Here is an 18,089-nt window from a genome sequence, read left to right as displayed (position 1 = left end):
AGTGCAAGGGGATACAATGTGCAATTCTCCCAAGCACACCAGGCACCAAATCCATTAGTCTGTCGCAGGGTAGATAGCTGAGCACGTTGCACATCTTTTAAATCCTGTAGAGGTTTCAGGACCCAACATGATCTCAGAGATAATCAAAGGCCAAGAGTTCTAGCTAGCTAACTAACAAACCATTTGAAGACAACAGGCTAACCACCCTCAGAGACAGGAGAGGTAGTTCCATTAGCTATCAGTAGAGAAGGAATTGAGGTGGACCAGGCAGCATGCTCCTGTGTATAGACTGAGCCAATTATATCATCCTAATGAAAGAGTGCTACTGAACCCCTTCCCCTCAGTGGATGTGGCTTGTCTATACAATTCCACAGTTCAGTGCTAGAGGTCCTGAGTCTCATTAGTGGGAATGCATAGAGGCCTTCAAAGAACTAAATTTTCACTTCTGTTGCCATCACCTAGAATCATAAGCTAGGGTCAGAATTGCAATCAAAGTAGCAAAAAATATTTAACATTGAATCTAACTGCAGGTGTCTATAAAACAGATTCATGAAAAAACTAAGGGAATACGTATCCTTTCGATTTGCATAGATACCTTCCTTATATGCTAACTTTATTTCCATACATGCACAAAGTGTAGAATACATCCCTAATAGACAGTTCCATTAACAGAAAAGAGCTACACTTGTGAAATTCCTATTAATTTCAATGGTAGCAACACATATGCACCAAAAGAAAGAACTGGCTTATGATGTCCACTGCCATGGTGATGGGTCTGGTATAAGAATTTGAATAGAATAGCATACACACACTCAAGCTTGGAGGCCTCTAAATTTTAGAAAACCGCAATGTGCAATAGGGAAATGCTTGTAAGCATCAAAAGTAAAATCAAGTTGCCTGTATAACTTTTATTACTAAACATTTATGCATGGTATGCATAACCGCCTCGGCCAACTCTGGGCTGCATTATGCCAAGCACTATATAAAAATATAATTAGGGTCAGTATCTGCCCCAATATATCAGTTAGGAACAGATGAAGTAAATCTGTTTAATTTCTTAATCTAGTAATTATTTTCTGTGAATTACTGTCACTGCATTCTTCCACACTAACCAAAGGAGGAGGCATTCAGCTGTAGTATCTGAAATAAGTGTGCCTCCACAGTGTCCACATATTCTGGAGAACCTTAATGCTTTCTGAGGTTTGCCAGAACTGAAGGATGTGTGGAAGTGCTAGCAGCATTATATAGAGCCATGATGTCAATCTTAAAATGTCTGCAACAAGGCCTCTGTGAAAGTGTTTGGACGAGACTCACTATATACTCCTCAAGGAGCTGAAGAAAATGTAAGCTATCAAAAGTACCCTTATTGAGAAAGCAACCTGAGCTATTGTCTCACGTACTTGGAATCTGCTGAACAAGGCGGGACCCTTACAGCTCTCAACAAAGCAAATAAGTCAATGACCAGTCTATTCTGACTGCTTGATAGTTAAAAGACATCCTTCCATTTCCTAATTGCTACTTAGAGGATTCCATTCCCCTAATGGTAGGTAGCTTCTTTCTGCTCAGCATTCCTGCACTGTACTAATTTGATTGTGGGATTCTGCTGAGCAGCAATTTTAAGAAGAAAGAAAGAACTAACTGTTTCCCATGTGTTTGTGGGGTGGGTTACAATGAATTGTATTGTCCTATAATTGAAGATGGATGTAGTGCTATTTGACTGACTGACTTCTTCTTTGGCTGCACTTTTCTTCAGAAGGAGCTGCTCTGATACTACAGTGATAAAAACATAAGATTAAGAGAATCCCTATAATCTTTCCCATGGAAATACCTCAGTCTATGGATCCATACTTAAACTATGTAAATGTTACAGGTTTTCCAACCTTTATAAAACACTTTGGATTGTGCTACTTATCTAGTTAAGTTAGTTTTACTTCAGAAAATTTTGTAAGTGTTTTAATGAATCTCTCACAATTAATTTTTCTGAAGTTTACAGTAACTATGATAAAGCAATATTAAATAAAACAGAAGATAAATATTTGACTTTAAAATGGATAAGCCCAATTTTTCCTCCTCTACTTTTAAAGCACAGTAATAGATATATCTGGATTTTTAAAGTACGTTTGCAACACTGTTTCTTTTTAAGGGGTATATTCCAGTAGTTACTTATTAAAATTAGTAAAAACCAACAAACAAAACCAACAACCCTGAGTTCAATATATAACAAAACAATTCACTGCAAATTTTCAGGGAAAATTTTCAGTCATTACACTTTATTACCAGTGGCTGCAAGTTCAGAATTTTCAAATTCTCCATTAATCTAGTATTCATTTATTTGTTCTAAGAGTTGTAAAGCTGAAATTTGTTCCAAAATATATATTGGGGGGTTGGTTTTGTTTTGTTTTGTTTGTTAACTCACAGCTTGGCTAGATAAAAGCAATGCAGTTTGTTCATTCCCTGCTAGAAATTGTTTTCCATTTTTCAACTCTTTTCTTTTTCCTTGAGCAATAGTTCCAACATCTGGGCAATAAAGATCTGGGAGACATCTATGTTGACATTTTGTTGTTGTCTAGCACTTTGGAGGCTCCTGTACCTCCTGTGTCAGTTTCGGATGTCAGATATTGTAAAATTCACAATGTCACTTTCTTTGGTATTAATAGGCTTCATACACAAGTGAATGCAGCTAACATTCCCCACCCCTCCACCCCCCTCACATTACAGAGTGGATCCTCTTGGAGATCTAGTTTTAATATATCAGACTAGATGTTTTTAATGAAGTTGATCAGATTACAGCCCTTTTTTCCAGATAGAATACTGAGAACCTAGACATTGAAGAATTGAATTGGATTCTCCAATTTTCTATTTTCCTCTCAAAACATAACAAATTTGGTTATTTTTGATATTTTTAAGTATTTTAATAATTTGCTTCTTATTGCTTTGAGCTTCACTTTCCTCAGTTTAAAGCCACTTTTCAAAGGCACTTACCTGAGAATCCATATTAAAAAGCTTGTACTGACAATTTCTATTTTGTTTTCCTGCCTGTTGTAATAATTGGGCCTACAAATTTACCCTAATTGTGAGCTCAACTATAAAAAATAAGTAAAATTTCATGAAATGTCACAATAACCTATATTGATTGAGAAAAGGTACAAAGGGATAAAAAAAAATTAGTCCTAACAAAAAGGCCTAGTAATAGAACACAAAAACTGTTAAAAATCATTCCTTGTAATCAAAAGGAATTAAGAACCAAAAATGAACGAACTAAAATTGGTATGTCAAATTTTAGGCCTAACTGATGAATAAAATAACTAAAATTAAAAAAAGTGAATGGACTATTCCTCCCACCACTCCCCTTTTGGAGTTCACAAAAAGAGATTTTCAGGGAAAAACATGGATGAAGGTTACTACAATACTGTCTAACTAAAAGACAAACAAAGGGGAAGGAGAGGGCTTCTCTATCGTAGCTGTCAACCTCCCCATCTCCTGCGACACTGGACTGTCTTCATCCCAAACCTGAATGATGTGCTGACCAGACCAGACCAGACCAAAGAGAGAAAGATAGATATCACCACTTCCACTAGATCCATTTGAATCCCAACCATCTCCTGGAACGTGAGACTTTGTCTCCTCCCACTATCCTGCAGTATGTTCTTTTCTTTCCCTCTTACTTTCTTTTCTATCTCTCCTTTTTCCTTCCATCTAATAAAGTCTTGCTTAGTCAGCCACGACTGTATCTTTTGTAACCCTACTGTAAGACTGTGACCAGAAAGGTGGCTAAATGCAATTCCCTAAACAGCCCAATGCTGGCACAAGTTTGCCAGGTCTTGGAGTGGCTAATAAGACCATGTGCTGAGCCTGTGTTTTTCCAGCAGTGAGGTTGCAAGTGCAAGTCAACACAACAGACAGAGGCTGCATTTTCTACCTTTGCTGTCAAACAAGAGTTTTCTCCTTCTAAAAGCTCTCTCCAGCTAAAGGAAAAGTGAACAAGGGGAATAGTTAAAAATAAAAGCCTTATTTAGTACTTTACATTACAAGTGTTCCAATGGCTTTTCCTTCTTTTCTGTATCTTTAATAAAAAAAGTTAAGACTTATAATGGTGTGTTTGCCATCATACTAAGCAGGCTAAAATCACTGTATACCAAATGCTGAACCTTGTTTAAAACTGTTTAATGTTGGACAGTGGACTGGGTCACGTTAACACTTTTGACTCTTTGGGCCTATGTATTCCATCTAAATTAATACAACAGTTCTCAAGACCAAAGACTGAAACCTGTCTCGTTTTGCATTCCTTATCTCCCGCATAGTGATAGAAGCAGCATTTGTTTTAGCAGATTCTTTGCTTAAGCAGAGTTCTCCTCTATAAGAGTGGGACAAAATGAGGTAGATCAGTTCTTCTGCAGGGTAACGAGCCCAAGGAGCAAAGAAACTTCTATTATTGTGGCATACTTAATTTTGTTGATTTTAAACCTCAAGGACTTACTATTTTAGATATTACAATCTAACTTCATTAAATAGTGGAACTTCATGAAAAAGTAAAGTTTAAAAAGCAAATGATACATAACCTCTGAAAAATACATTTGCTCATGCTTGCATCTCCTCCCCCACTCATAGCACCTTTCAGCACAAAACACTCACACTAAGGAAGTATGCCAATTTTATATATGAGTAAACTGAGGCACAGAAATGCTAAGGTCACACAGTGAATTATTGACCAAGCTGGGAACAAAATTCAAGCCCTGATCCAGCAAAACACTTGAGAATATGAGTAGTCCCCATTAACTTCAGTTATATACATATCTAATTGCATTGATGGATCAAGGGCTATGATTTCTGATTCTCAGGGTGTCTACACTGCAATTAGACACTCACGGCTGGCTTGTGACAGCTGACTCAGGCTCATGGGACTCAGGCTGCAGGACTGTTTAGCTGCAATGTAGACATTCAGACTTTGGCTGCAGCCCCAGCTCTAGGACCCTCCCACCTTGCAGAATCCTGGAGTCTAAGTTCCAACAGCTTTCAGCTCAAGCCCTGTTAGTAAAAAGTTAGCTGGCATAGGCCAGCCATGGGTTTTTAGTTGCAATGTAGATATATCCTCAGTCTCTATCACCAAGACAGTACTCACGTCCCAACAGCAATATCTTGAATGATTTCAATAAGGCTGTTAATCCTTCCCTATTTATTACCTGGATAATCATTCCAGTAGCATTTCTGTTAACTTTTCAAAAAGTAAACAAGTGTGCTTTATAGCATCCAAAGAGGGCCAGATGTAGGAAGGGGTGTCAACCCCTCCTCTTTCAAAGCTGGGAAAATGTTCATGTACACAAATTGTTTAATACAGATAGCAGAATATTGTACAAAGCTAATTTTCCATAAGTTTAAAAAATGATTAAGCTTTCTTTGTTCTCCTTCCCTTTTCCATCTGATTTCTTGCTTTCCCCTCAAATTTACTGAATTTTTTTCCAGTTTTTTTCCATGTTTTCCCCGAGGCTAATCTCTTTTTCCTGATTTAGCCTCCTCCCACCTCCCCCATTCATATGTTTCAATGCTTTCTCTCCTCCTCTCCCCTTTTTGTCCCTATTTTCCTGCAATTATCTCTCCCCCCTTCTATTTCTACCACACAAAGTCCTCTTTCCACTCTATTTCTAACCTCAGCCCTCATAAGTATTAAAGGTTGATTGAATGACACAGTTAATTTGCAGATTTCACCCTCCAAATGTGGGTGAGATGACAGTTTTGGATGAAGCTTTTCCTATGGAACAGGTCAGATAATTTTGTAGTGGTTAGAGGATGGAAGTAAATTTAAGATAGGAGGTAATAAGAAAAAAAAAAACCTACAATATCTAGAAATGCTGAAGTAACATTTTCAGAGCTGCAGAATCCAATTTAAGCCCGGTAATTGCCAACATACTTTTTTTTTCCAGCTATTGGATGTAAATGCTTCAATATTTCAGAATCAGGAAACAAACAAAAATCAAAGACTTTTGCTCTCTTTGAATGCAAGTCATGTCTTCAAAAAAGAGGACGTGTTCAGAATTAGTTTTCAATCTCTGATTTTAATAGAGTCAGAATTTTTTTTTCTTTAGGACTATAGTTAATAAACAGAAAGATGTCAATTTATTAAAGGTATAGTTTATTGGAGGGTAAAAATGTCCAGTCAAGGAAGGTAGATCTATGAATTTGAGCACATTGTATAAATATGGTTTAAGCTTTCTGTAAAAGAGGGAGGTGTACAATATCACTAAGCTACTCAATAATGTGAAGATATCCAAGGGAAAATAATACTATAGTGCAAAACCATTTTTAGTAGTGGCTAACAGTAATAACTACAGCCTCACATGCTTTATGCAACAGTGACCCTGATTTAATACTAAATTTAAAATAACTATATTATTGCCCGTGAAATGAACTAACATTTTACAAATCAATACAATGGAGGAGTCAGAGGAAACAATCACATTAATTCAGAGATCCATGAGGACATTAGAAATGACTCTGTAGGTCAGATTATGGAGGACTGTTCAGCTCTTTTCTCACATATTTCTCTATATCTAAAACCTATTAAAAGCTATTTTTCCTTTGTGAAATTGAGTTTCAGCAAAGCTTAAGATATCCTTGATCTAGCCTGTCACAGCAGAAAAGTTTGAGCATGGTAACACAGCCTCTCAGACTGAAATTCCACGGCTGTTTGAGATGGAACTGGTTCACTTCTACCTCAATCAGCAATGTTACTCTTCTAAATGAAATTGTGTTGTACCAGTATTTCCATCTAAGTTACATTTTTAAAAAGCAATATGAATTCTGTTGTACAATAAAATATCTAACACAAAGACTTAGCTTCTCAGGCATTTACATAACATCTAAAGTGGACTATACCTGGATGCAGTTACTGCTTCTTAAAGTAACAGTCCACATGCATTACATTTTTGTACATTATTATTCAAATGTTATTTGTAATTCATTCTGGCTAATCTAAGATTTAAAGCAACAATTTTGAAACAGAATAGCTATCAAAAAGGAATTTTACATACTCCTTTAATGATTAGATAGGAATCTAAAACACTAGCTTTCCATTGCTAAGTAAATACTACAATAGCCATCCAGTTTTGTTCTATCCTTGGCTGCCCACGGCCACTAGGGGCCATGATCCACCTGACTGTAAATTAGTGCAGCCTCAGGGGCAACTGTAACTAAAAATAAGGAAACACAAATATTGCTTAAAGGCAGGTTTGTCCCCCCTCTAAGTGCCAAACACTGGAACAAAGTAATTGAGAATCAAGGTTTTTGCAGTACTATTTTAATTATATCCTGAATACATAAATGGATACAAATTGGGAACTCATGTTGGATTCAAAGCTCTCATGATAAATTTTTGTTTTGGTCCGATGGTCTTTCTAGGGCACAGTCCAGAGATGCGTGAGATCTGGACTGTATTCCTATCTCTGCCACACTTTGTGACCCGAGGCGAGATTAATCTTTTTCTACCTCTCTTTCCCCATCGGTAATATGAAGATCAAAATATTCTCCTGCCTCAAAGTGTGAAGATATTCCACTATGTATTATGCACCAAAACTTGCACAGTAATTCTGCAAGATATTTTTGTGAAATTATTCCAGAGATTCAGGGGACCTAAATTTGGAATGAAGAATTTGAGTTTTTCTATCAGATGAAGGGAGAATTATTTCAGTGTGACTTTGTGAAATGTATTCATCATCATCAAACGCAGAGATGGAAAAGACTCATTTGCAGTGCTTGAGTCCTGCTGGAATGCTCTGGGATACTGTTCCACCACTTTTTTGGTGAGTGGGAATGGCACATTATGGCAGTTCCAGTACCTGTGTTCCATCACTTCTTGAGTGAAGCACTCACCCACTGCTCATTTGGTCAACTTGTCCGTCTCGTGGCCAACTCGGGAAATTCCCTGCAGCATATTCTCAAATGCTTGATCCATTTCCAGTCTAAATGATTAATGCAATGGAACTTTCTCCACTTCCCTTGGAAGATAATGAAAGATCTACAGCCTTCATTTTAGGAAACTTTTCCTGATATTCTTTTAGTTGGATGATATCACTAGTAGGTGTATCTATTCTGAATACCTTTAAATAATTTGTTTTACCTTGTTTTTATACCCATCAAACACTGAACTGTGTCATCCTATTTAGTCACTGCAAGATGATATATTTTAATCTTTTCTGAAAAGTCATTCTTTCTTGTTTTGAATTTTTTCCATGTTGTTGAATTATTGTTATAAAGTGTTTATAAAAATATTTTTACAAGGAGTTTGGACAGACCATCTTTCAAAGATGTGAAATGATAAAAGGCAATTATATTTTTATCTAATCTGCATTCATCCATATTATTTTAATCCTGTGTCATGCATTAGAGTAATAAATTGATTCAAATTTTTGCTATCACTATCTTGCTTGTCTTCAGCCATTGCCTAGCTATACTATTGGAAAGAAATTGTTATGAAGGAAGTGATTTTCATATGCTGATTAATATTTTTCAGCTTGGGTTTGTACTAGTCAAAATTATGAACTGTGTTAAGCAAGAACATGTAGGGCAGGAGAAGGATAAATTGCTCTTTAAAAGCATTACAAATATGATACAGTATTTCTATGCCACATTTTAAATGTCTTTTAGAAAGCAGCCCTTCACTAATATTCTTCTTTGATACACTTGAGGGAGGGAAAACTTTTTATAAAAGTCTCTATTTATAGACTTTTGTCTCTCTCCCACTCCCAAAAATACGCTCTTGCCTAACAATCTTCTTTACCGTATGCCACTGGGGGAAAAAAGAGTAAAACAAATGGAGTGATCTAGGAGACAGCTGATTAGTCAGATATAACTCACCGCTGAGGACACTTGAGAGACCGCAGTGAGTTCAAAAGACAACTAAGTTTATTGTGGAGGGAGCAGCATCACACAAATCTATAGCTGTAACTACAGTACATACTCATAGCAAATTTGAAGTGTATTATAGGTATCTACTCTATTTGCCTGGGAGGACAATGCCCTTTTTGACATTAATGTTGGTATTAATGAAGGAGAAAGCCCTTCTTAGTAAAAGATATATGGACTCCACAATTTTTAAAACTGATAAAAGAAATAAAAATGAAATGACTGTACACAAATAAAATTGAAAACAAAGAAAATAAACTAGTATGTTCATGAATGTTTTCAACTTGCCAAAATTATGATACTGTTTAAAAGGTTCTCTCAGTCCCACATATATATTTATATGTTGATATCTCTCTATAAGGCAGAAAATTGTGTAGTAGATTTAGCTACTGGGTAGTCACTTTCAAGTAAAGTGGGTCTGCAGTCCCCACAGGATTCTGTTAAGTCCTGACTATGGAGCTTGCAGCCATCATGTTAAGAGTCTCCTTCCTGGAGATGCTTTCACAGTTTCAAGAAGCTTCATGTTTTATTACTAAAAACATACTTGAATGTTTCCTATATTCAAATATATCTTGATAACCAACAATATAATTTTAAATACTTAATAAAAATAAAAAAATGACAAAACTGCTCACTTAATAGCCTCTCCCTTCAAACAGAGGAACTAAAAGATAATTATGAAAACCCTCTAATTCCTTCAGGGGCCTGAACCACCTTGCACTTAGTTCCGACATTACTGTGTCTATTTTAAAACGATTGCTCCTGTTGACATTTTGAAATTATATCACCTCAGACAAAATCTATGAGTACATTAAAGTACAGCCAGAGTTTGTTTAATCTTTTTTAAAAAAAAGAATATTAAGGTGAATAAAAGACCAATCTTGTTCCTTAAAATACACATTTTGATATTATTAAGTCCCAACTAAATGGTCTCCTCTTCTTCTTGACTCAGTTCGTCCTGCAGTATTCTAGAAGTGAATCTACTCCACGGTGGCTTTCTGTTCACTCAGATGCTGAATGAATCTTCTCCACAAAAAAAGCCAGTAACAATTTCATGTTACTGCCTTTCTGACTGAACAATCAAGGTATCACTTTAAGACCGGAGACAAAAGAGAAGCTTCTACTTTCATTCTAAGGCCCTGTCTACATAGAGAAATTCTGAGCTTCCCCATGTAATATACATTTGCTTAACTAAGGGTATGTCTACACTATGAAATTAGGTCAATTTTATAGAAGTCAATTTTCAGAAACCAATTTTATACAGTCAATTGTGTATGTCCTCACTAAGCACATTAAGTCGGCGGAGTGCTTCCTCACTACCACGGCTAGCATCAACTTACAGAGCGGTGCACTGTGGGTAGCTATCCCACAGTTCCCACAGTCTCCGCTGATCATTGGAATTCTGGGTTAAGCTCCCAATGCCTGATGGGGCAAAAGCATTGTCGCGGGTGGTTTGGGGTATATGTCATCAGGCCCACCCTCCCTCTGTGAAAGCAATGGCATACAATCATTTCATGCCTTTTTTCCTGGGTTACCCATGCAGATGCCATACCATGGCAAGCATGGAGCCCACTCAGCTCACGTCACCATACGTCTCCTGGGCGACGCTGGCAGATGCGGTACGGCATTGCTACACAGCAGCAGCTCCTTGCCTTGGTGGCAGAGAGTGCAGTAGGATTGATAGCTGTTGTATATGTCTCCTGGGTGCTCCTGGCAGACGTCGGTGAGGTCAATCGGGGCGCCTGGACAGATATGGCTATCCTCCTCCTAGAGCACCGAATGGGAGCCAGAGAGTCCAGGTCATTCTCTTCTTTAAGTTTTGCCTCATGGAGATTCAGTCCTGCCTGGAATACCATGTGAGCTGGAGGTTTCTGCCTCAGGCTGCTCTCCCAGGCTGCAGCACCGTGCAGTTGCACTTACCCCAGCCTACCCCTTGCTCCCATGGCTCTTGAAGCCTGGACAGTACTAAGGAGCAGTTCAACTATAGGCTGAGCAAGTGCAGAATGGTGATAGAATGTGCATTTGGACGTTTAAAAGCTCTTTGGCAATGTTTGCTCACTAGGTCAGACCTCAGCACAACCAACATTCCCATTGTTATTGCTGCTTGCTGTGTGCTCCATAATATCTGTGAGAGTAAGCGGGAGACATTTATGGCGGGGTCGGAGGTTGAGGCAAATCGCCTGGTGTTCGGTTTTCAGCAGCCAGACACCAGGGCAATTAAACAAGCACAGCAATGTGTGCTGCACATCAGAGAGGCTTTGAAAACCAGTTTCATGACTGGCCAGGCATCGGTATGACAGTTGTGTGTGTTTCTCTTTGATGCAAACCCACCCCCTTTGTTGATTTTAATTCCCTGTAAGCCCATCACCCTCCCCACTTCGAAATAAAGTAACTATTATTTTGAAACCATGCATTCTTTCTTTATTAATTAAAAAAAATGAGATAACAGACAAGGTAGCCTAGGTGGGGTGGGGAAAAGGGAAGGAGAAGGCCACATTGCTTATTGTAGCCACACTAAAAATCAAACTGTTTGAATGACAGCCTTCTGTTGCTTTGGCCATCCTCTGGAGTGGAGTGGCTGGGTCCCAGAGCCTCCCCTCTCCCCTGCATTCTTGGGCATCTGGGTGAGGAGGCTATGAAACATGGGGAGGAGGGGAGGCGGTTATACAGTGGATGCAGCGGGGGTCTGGGCTCTTGTTGGATTTCCTGCAGTTCCAACAGACACTTCATTATGTCCGTTTGCTCCCCTATTAGCCTCAGCATCGTATCCTCCCTCTGCTCTTCGCACTCACTTAATTCTTCCCTGGGCTCTGCCATTGAATGCCTCCATGCATGAAGCTGTTCCCTATCAGTGTGGGTGGACTGCATGAGCTTGGAAAATATGTAATTAAGAGTGCGTTTTTCTCACCTTCTAATCTGTGATAACGTCAGGGATGGAGATGATAGGGGGGTGTACAAACATTCTATGCTCTATGATTCTGGGGGGACTGTACGGTCACCTGTGATGCTAAGTGCTGCTGAGTTCGTCACACTGACCAAACAGGAAATGAAATTCAAAAGTTCCCGGGGCTTTTCCTGTGTACCTGGTTAGTGAATTGGAGTTCAAACTGCTGTCCAGAGCAGTAACTATGGAGCACTCTAGGATAGCTCCCAAAGGCCAATACATCAATTTGCGTCCACACTAACCCAAATTCAACCCAGCAAGGTTGATTTTAGCGCTACTCCCCTCGCCGGGGAAGAGTACAGAAGTCAATGTTAACAGCCCTTTAAGTTGACAGAATGAGGTTGGTTGTGTGGACCCATTCATATTAAAATCGACCTAACGCGGCTAAATTCGACCTAACCCCGTAGTGCAGACCAGGGCTAAGGGACTAGTTATTGCTCAACATTTCCATGTGGGAGAACTCTGGTAGAGGTTCTGATCCCATCCTTCTGTACAGTGGAGACAACAGCTGAGTGAGGAGGGCTGTTTTATTGTTTATTGGCAGTAATGACTCTGGTCAATTAAGGAAAGGTGCTGATGGAATTTCAAAAGAATTTTGGTTGGAAGGTTGAATACAAGAAACTTTGCAGAAGTAAAAGTGCATGCTAGAAGGTGAAGGATGATGCAGAGGAGTAGTCTGCTCATCTAATGGGCTAAAGAAACAGAAAAGGGCAAAATAAATAAATGTATACCTAGAAGATGTTGTGTTTACAACAAAATGAGTTTCAATAGCATTCTACCTGAAGCTATATGACTTTCTAACTTTCATACTGCATTTCAGTAAAAATCTGTTTTTGAAACTGTAAACACTTGCAAAAGGAATATTTTGTAACACAACAAATATTTCAAATGAGGCATCCTTGAGACAAACAGTAGCCCAAATTTAGACATGTTGATGAGGAATGTGATGGGACTGGAGGGAACGAGGGGGAATGGTGCGTATAAGTAGAAGGGGAAGTCTAGTTAATACAACTGTAAAAAAAAAAAATTCCCCAACCTTTTTCTATTTTCTCATGTCTTTGAGAAGAGCTATTTTATAAAATAGATGGATATATTTAATAAATATAATAAAATCAAATAAAAGCTTCATTTCACTTTTCTAAATATCAAGATCCACACTGTAATAAGAAAAATACATTCCAGACAGCACATTTCTCTGGGATAGCTATATATATTAGGTGATTGAAGGTACAAGCCTTCTGGCCCCATACCTCACAATTTACTCAGGTTTCCAATCATCTCCTAGAAATGCACAACCTGTCGTATTTTATTGCTTAATTAGCTACTTGTCGAAAAGTTACACTATATGCATTCATTTCTGGGTTCTCTACATACTCACTCACTTTTTATTGGGATAATGAGCTGAGGAATGACTGGAAGAATCTTGTTTCCCCCATGTTCCAGCATGTCATGGATTCCTTGCCGAGCAAAAAACTCATAGGGAAATGTCATTTCACAAAGCCCATCAAAAAACAGAGGCAGATAGTGATGATAGTCCAGTTTCTCAATCTCCACCTGAGAATGCACACAGAACAAACAAACAGACAGAATAAAGGTGACTGATATACTTTTATGTAGGGTGACCAGATGTCCTGATTTTATATGGACAGTCCCGATATTCAGAGCTTTGTCTAATATGGGCACCTATAACCCCTCTTCCCCATCCTGATTTTTCACACTTTCTATCTGGGCACCCTAACTTCATGCCACATTCACAAGGCATTTTAATAAGCAATAATAAGGTCAATGTGTCACAGTAGGATATCACCATCTCTCCAGTATGGGGTTTGGCATGATGCTGAAATTCTTAAGTCCTTAACCACTAGATCTAAAGTGGAGACCTAAGAAGAACCTGCTCCTGGACCCTTTTTGGTACTGTTGCCACTCAAAACCGTCTTTTGTCAGTCTTTTCCAGACTCTCATAAAATGCATGTGTCTAAAACCAGTATATGAATATTCCAGTAAAATTAGGACCATATTCCATTATCTTTGCTCATGATAAATAGGACCTTACAGTATGTATAGTTCCTCTGATTCCCGTGGGACTTCTTATAGAAAAAAGGACTTCTTATTTTGAGTAACAATGGCAAAATCCAGCCTTAATATATTAACTTCAGATGCAAAATGGATCAAATAAAATCTGTCTGATCAATAAAAAACTCATAGTTTTACAGGAATGCAATATATGTACAGTTTACAGTTCCCTAGAATATTGTCCTCATTTTAATTTAGTAAGGGATTAAGAGCAATAACAGTTTAAGAGAAAGTTATTGAGAAACCTACCTATTTCTGTTGTCCTTTGAATGTGTCTGAAGTTTGAGAGTATCCTGGTGGAGCAATAACCTTACCACCTGTGGTGTTTTTAGAAGGAGGTGGTATTCTCTAAAATAATCAGACTTTTCTGCCTTTTATTTCTGTCACCCCATCAGAGGCCTGGTGTTGCAGCCTCTCTCTAGCCAAAGGGGACCAGGCTAGAGACTACATCCCCAGATCTGTTAATGCCATTCTGAGCATAGATAAGAAAGCTGCTTCACCACTGATGCACTTGCTCTCCCCAGAGATGGAGCATATTGCCTTCAAAGTGCTCCTAGGTCCTACTGGCTCATGAAACGACAGACTGAGCTTGGGGCTGTGTTATTTTTACATATTAAATGGTTGCCATTTCTCTGCTAACAGCTTCCAAAACAGATAACAGGAATGGAATTTCTATTCTGACAGTTTTTAAACAGGATATTTATCTACAGTTGTTTGCAGTGTTGTGGTACCCGTGTTGGTCCCGAGATATGAGAGATACAAGGTAGGCGAGGTAGTATCTTTTATTGGACCAACATCTGTTGGTGGAAGGTACAAACCTGAGCTACACAGAGCTCAGACACCGATTCCCTTCTCCAGACCTGAAGAAGAGTGTCTGAGCTCTGTGTACTGTGAAAGCTTTTACCTTCTACCATCAGAAGTTGGTCCAATAAAAAGGACTACCTACCTCTTCTCTATCTACAGGACATACATCATAATCAACTCTGAATATCTCTACTACAGCAGAAACAGAAAACATTTAAATTAAAAAAAGATGGACACTGGCTTTGTTTCTTAAGGACATCCATACTGCTACTGACAGTGCTTCTGAGCTGGCAAAAATAACATGCTCACCCAGTCCCTGATAACAGAAACCAATAAGAACAGCAAATACAGGCTCCAGGTGTGACATCCAACTCAACTACCAAACTAGCCACTACAGAAGGAACTATTGGGATATATGGTAAGAAGTGGTGGTGTGAGCAGAAAGCCTTCAAGGTTCAGAGATGGTAGGTATTGATAGATGACCAACAAGAGGCTGAATAATCCTGACATCTATCTAGGGGGGCAAGGAATATCCACCTTTCTTCCTAGACATCTTTAATTTTGTGTTTTCTGAACTGGATATATTAGTTGGTCATTTTTAATACTGGTTGTTATAATATTGCATAATATTTTTTAAAAACTGTACAATAGCCACTGCTGTAAATAAAACATTTTGTAACCCTGATCCAGGTCATATAATTAAGGGAAGGACTAGCCTCTCAGGAATACTCCTGTTCATGTTACCTCTACACACTACAGTTACATAAGAAGTATATTTCAGCCTTGAGCAGAGTATGATTCCTGGGTTTAATAAAATCAGCATATGACTTTTGATAAGGATTACAAAACCTCTTCAAAATCATGAACAGGAAATATAGATCTCTCTCTATCAATCTCAATCTCTTTATTTATCTATGAAGGAGAGATTAGTTGAGAGCCAACTAAGAGTGAAGATCTCAGTCAACCTCTCGATAGCTTAGCTTAGCACTACTTTGAAAAGAGCCCTGAATTCTGTCTGATTTCTTGATGCATCAGCTGACCAAGCATACAGCCAATATTTCTTGATTTTGCAGGCTTGAATGTCCTCCCACAATATGGAAGCCAGAAATATTAATTAAATTCTGTGGTGTGAAACCTTTTGCTTTTGTGTTTATTGTTTAGCTTTGAAAAGTGGCTATTACATATATATGTACTGAGAAAAATGCAAATTTTTGGTTTATGCTCACAAAATCCTTTTTATTTTTGTGTCCATCCACAAAAATATTCTGAGTTAACGCTGCAATTCTTGGCTGAACATGCTCAAAAACTGCCAAGACCTTGTTTCAATTTTGGGTTTCATGAAGAGTTCTCAATAGTTGTTATAAAACTTTTTATATACTGGTGGCACTGTATAAATTGTAAGATCAGGATAGAAATAGATTCCAGTGGCAACCTTACTTCTGAATATTCTAAGTTTAGGTCAGGCCTTTAATGGTATTTTAATATATTCCAATAAAGAGTGACCAAAATTTATAAACATCTGTATTAAAAACCTGCAAATGTTTCATGGAAGATGGATGATGCTTAGACTATTTTACAGATTTAAGTTTTAAAGGAAAAACTCCAAATGAGACAAAACCCATGTAACTAGTTAAAAAAGCAGCTCCTTGGCTCTTCTATCTATTAAATAAGGAAAGCAAGGCAGTTGGACAGAACTCAAGGGACAGAGGTTTGATAATGAAGACCTAAACTGATAAATAAATCATGGGACTTCTTCAATCCATCATACTTAAATTTTATACCACTATAAAGCAACCCTGACATTTGGAAGCTACTGTTTCAGACACACAAACAAGTAGGGCTTACATTCCCATATAATTTCATAAAATCAATCTCAATTGATTACTTAATGTAATATGTTTTTAGATAACATTGCCCACAAGTTGGATCTGATTTCCTGGAGACATCATACTCAATGATGTAGTACTTTTAGTTGCAAGTGGATGTGCTATATTTTATGTGCACTTCAATGAATGTCTTCATCCAAGCACTGCAAGAACTGGGATGCTGGTCTGATATGAACTTTTTTGTAAGGAAGGGAATAATACCTTTTAAACTCTATTGTTTATTCAGCAATTGCCAGAGTAGACAAAGTTCTAAATTCTACAACCCTCATCCCTGCCCAACATTTAACAACCAGACTATGCAACGCAATAAAAATAAACAAGCTTCAGCAGAGAAATCTAAAACTCCCTAAAATATCTACAAGTGCTCAGGGAGATGGCAATAATTCCACAAGTGCACAGGTTGGCCAAAAATAGAGATGAGGGGAAGGTGGGTTTATTATACCGCTGGTTCTACGTCATTTGATCAGATGAATATGTGTGTGTGCACCGCTATTAGTTAAGCGCTCTGAAAGGGGTCTGTAAGGAGCCTATAGTGTGGATCTGTGGAATCACACACTGTACCTGACTGTGGTCATACCTATATGCCAGTGCCAACTATATCATCCAACCTATTATATCATTTATACCATAGTTATCAGTCTATTTTTCTTTACATTCGTTTTGGTAAAATATAGGCAAGAAAAATTTAATGCTCCTCTTTTCTGCTATTCCCCCCCAAATTTTATTGTACTCTCCCCTCCAGCTCCATTAATAATTCCCCCAAATAGTAATGATAGTGCTTGTGTGAGTGTGTGAGAGAGAGAATACATGGGGCAAACAGGAGACGATGGTCACTGTCAATAAAGGTTTACAAAGAACGTAATTTATTATAAATGGAGGATCTGAAAGATTTAGCACCTCTCATCTGTCAGCTCAGAGCTTGGAGGGAGATTCTGTAAGGCCTTGCCATTTATCCAGTTACAAAACCTAGAAGTAATCTCTTACACTATATATTAATTAAACCACTATTTAGGATGTTATCTGAGTTTTTTAATAAACTGCCATTTTAATTTTTAAAAAATGCTGATTTTCACCGAACAGTTAAAAGGAAGACTGACAAAATAATTAAGGGTTTTTGAATCTCTGCCACTAGTACAGCCTTATTAAGAATACCATTTTAAATAGTCTGTGGGGCTTCCAAAACTTTGGGTATTTTGGGGTCACTGACGTGAAAATCCTTCTTTATTTTCATGCTCCCAATGCAGAATCCCCAAATTTTGCATATCAAAAAGTGCATAACTGCTCTTTGTTACTCTGAAATATCCTCTGTTGTAATCTGCTCCTTCTGCCCAATTTTTAGTCTTGTGCAAAGCAAGGTTCACTATACTGAGAAGGACAGAGTATGTCAGAGCTCTCCAATCTTTTGCTCGTTTCATTTTTTTGTTTTTAATATAGTTGAGGCAGGGCAGATAGTTGAAGATACAAAACGTCTGATTCAAATATACCTT

At 38.0% G+C, this 18,089-nt stretch overlaps 1 protein-coding gene across 4 annotated transcripts in view; it reads right to left on the bottom strand.

The window, feature by feature from the left end:
* PACRG (parkin coregulated) overlaps positions 1-18,089 on the bottom strand; it is a 465,845-nt gene that overhangs the window by 163,885 nt on the left and 283,871 nt on the right. For all 4 annotated transcript variants that reach the window (XM_030556715.1, XM_030556712.1, XM_030556714.1 and 1 more), the window contains exon 4: positions 13,222-13,393. In XM_030556715.1, coding sequence (XP_030412575.1) covers positions 13,222-13,393 — 172 coding nt within the window. The remainder of the gene's footprint in view (positions 1-13,221; positions 13,394-18,089) is intronic.

The sequence above is a fragment of the Gopherus evgoodei genome, chromosome 3 (assembly GCF_007399415.2).
Source record: "Gopherus evgoodei ecotype Sinaloan lineage chromosome 3, rGopEvg1_v1.p, whole genome shotgun sequence".
Lineage (NCBI taxonomy): Eukaryota > Metazoa > Chordata > Testudines > Testudinidae > Gopherus > Gopherus evgoodei.
Note: the sequence above shows the minus strand (reverse complement) of the source record. Positions and strands in the feature narration are given on the sequence as shown.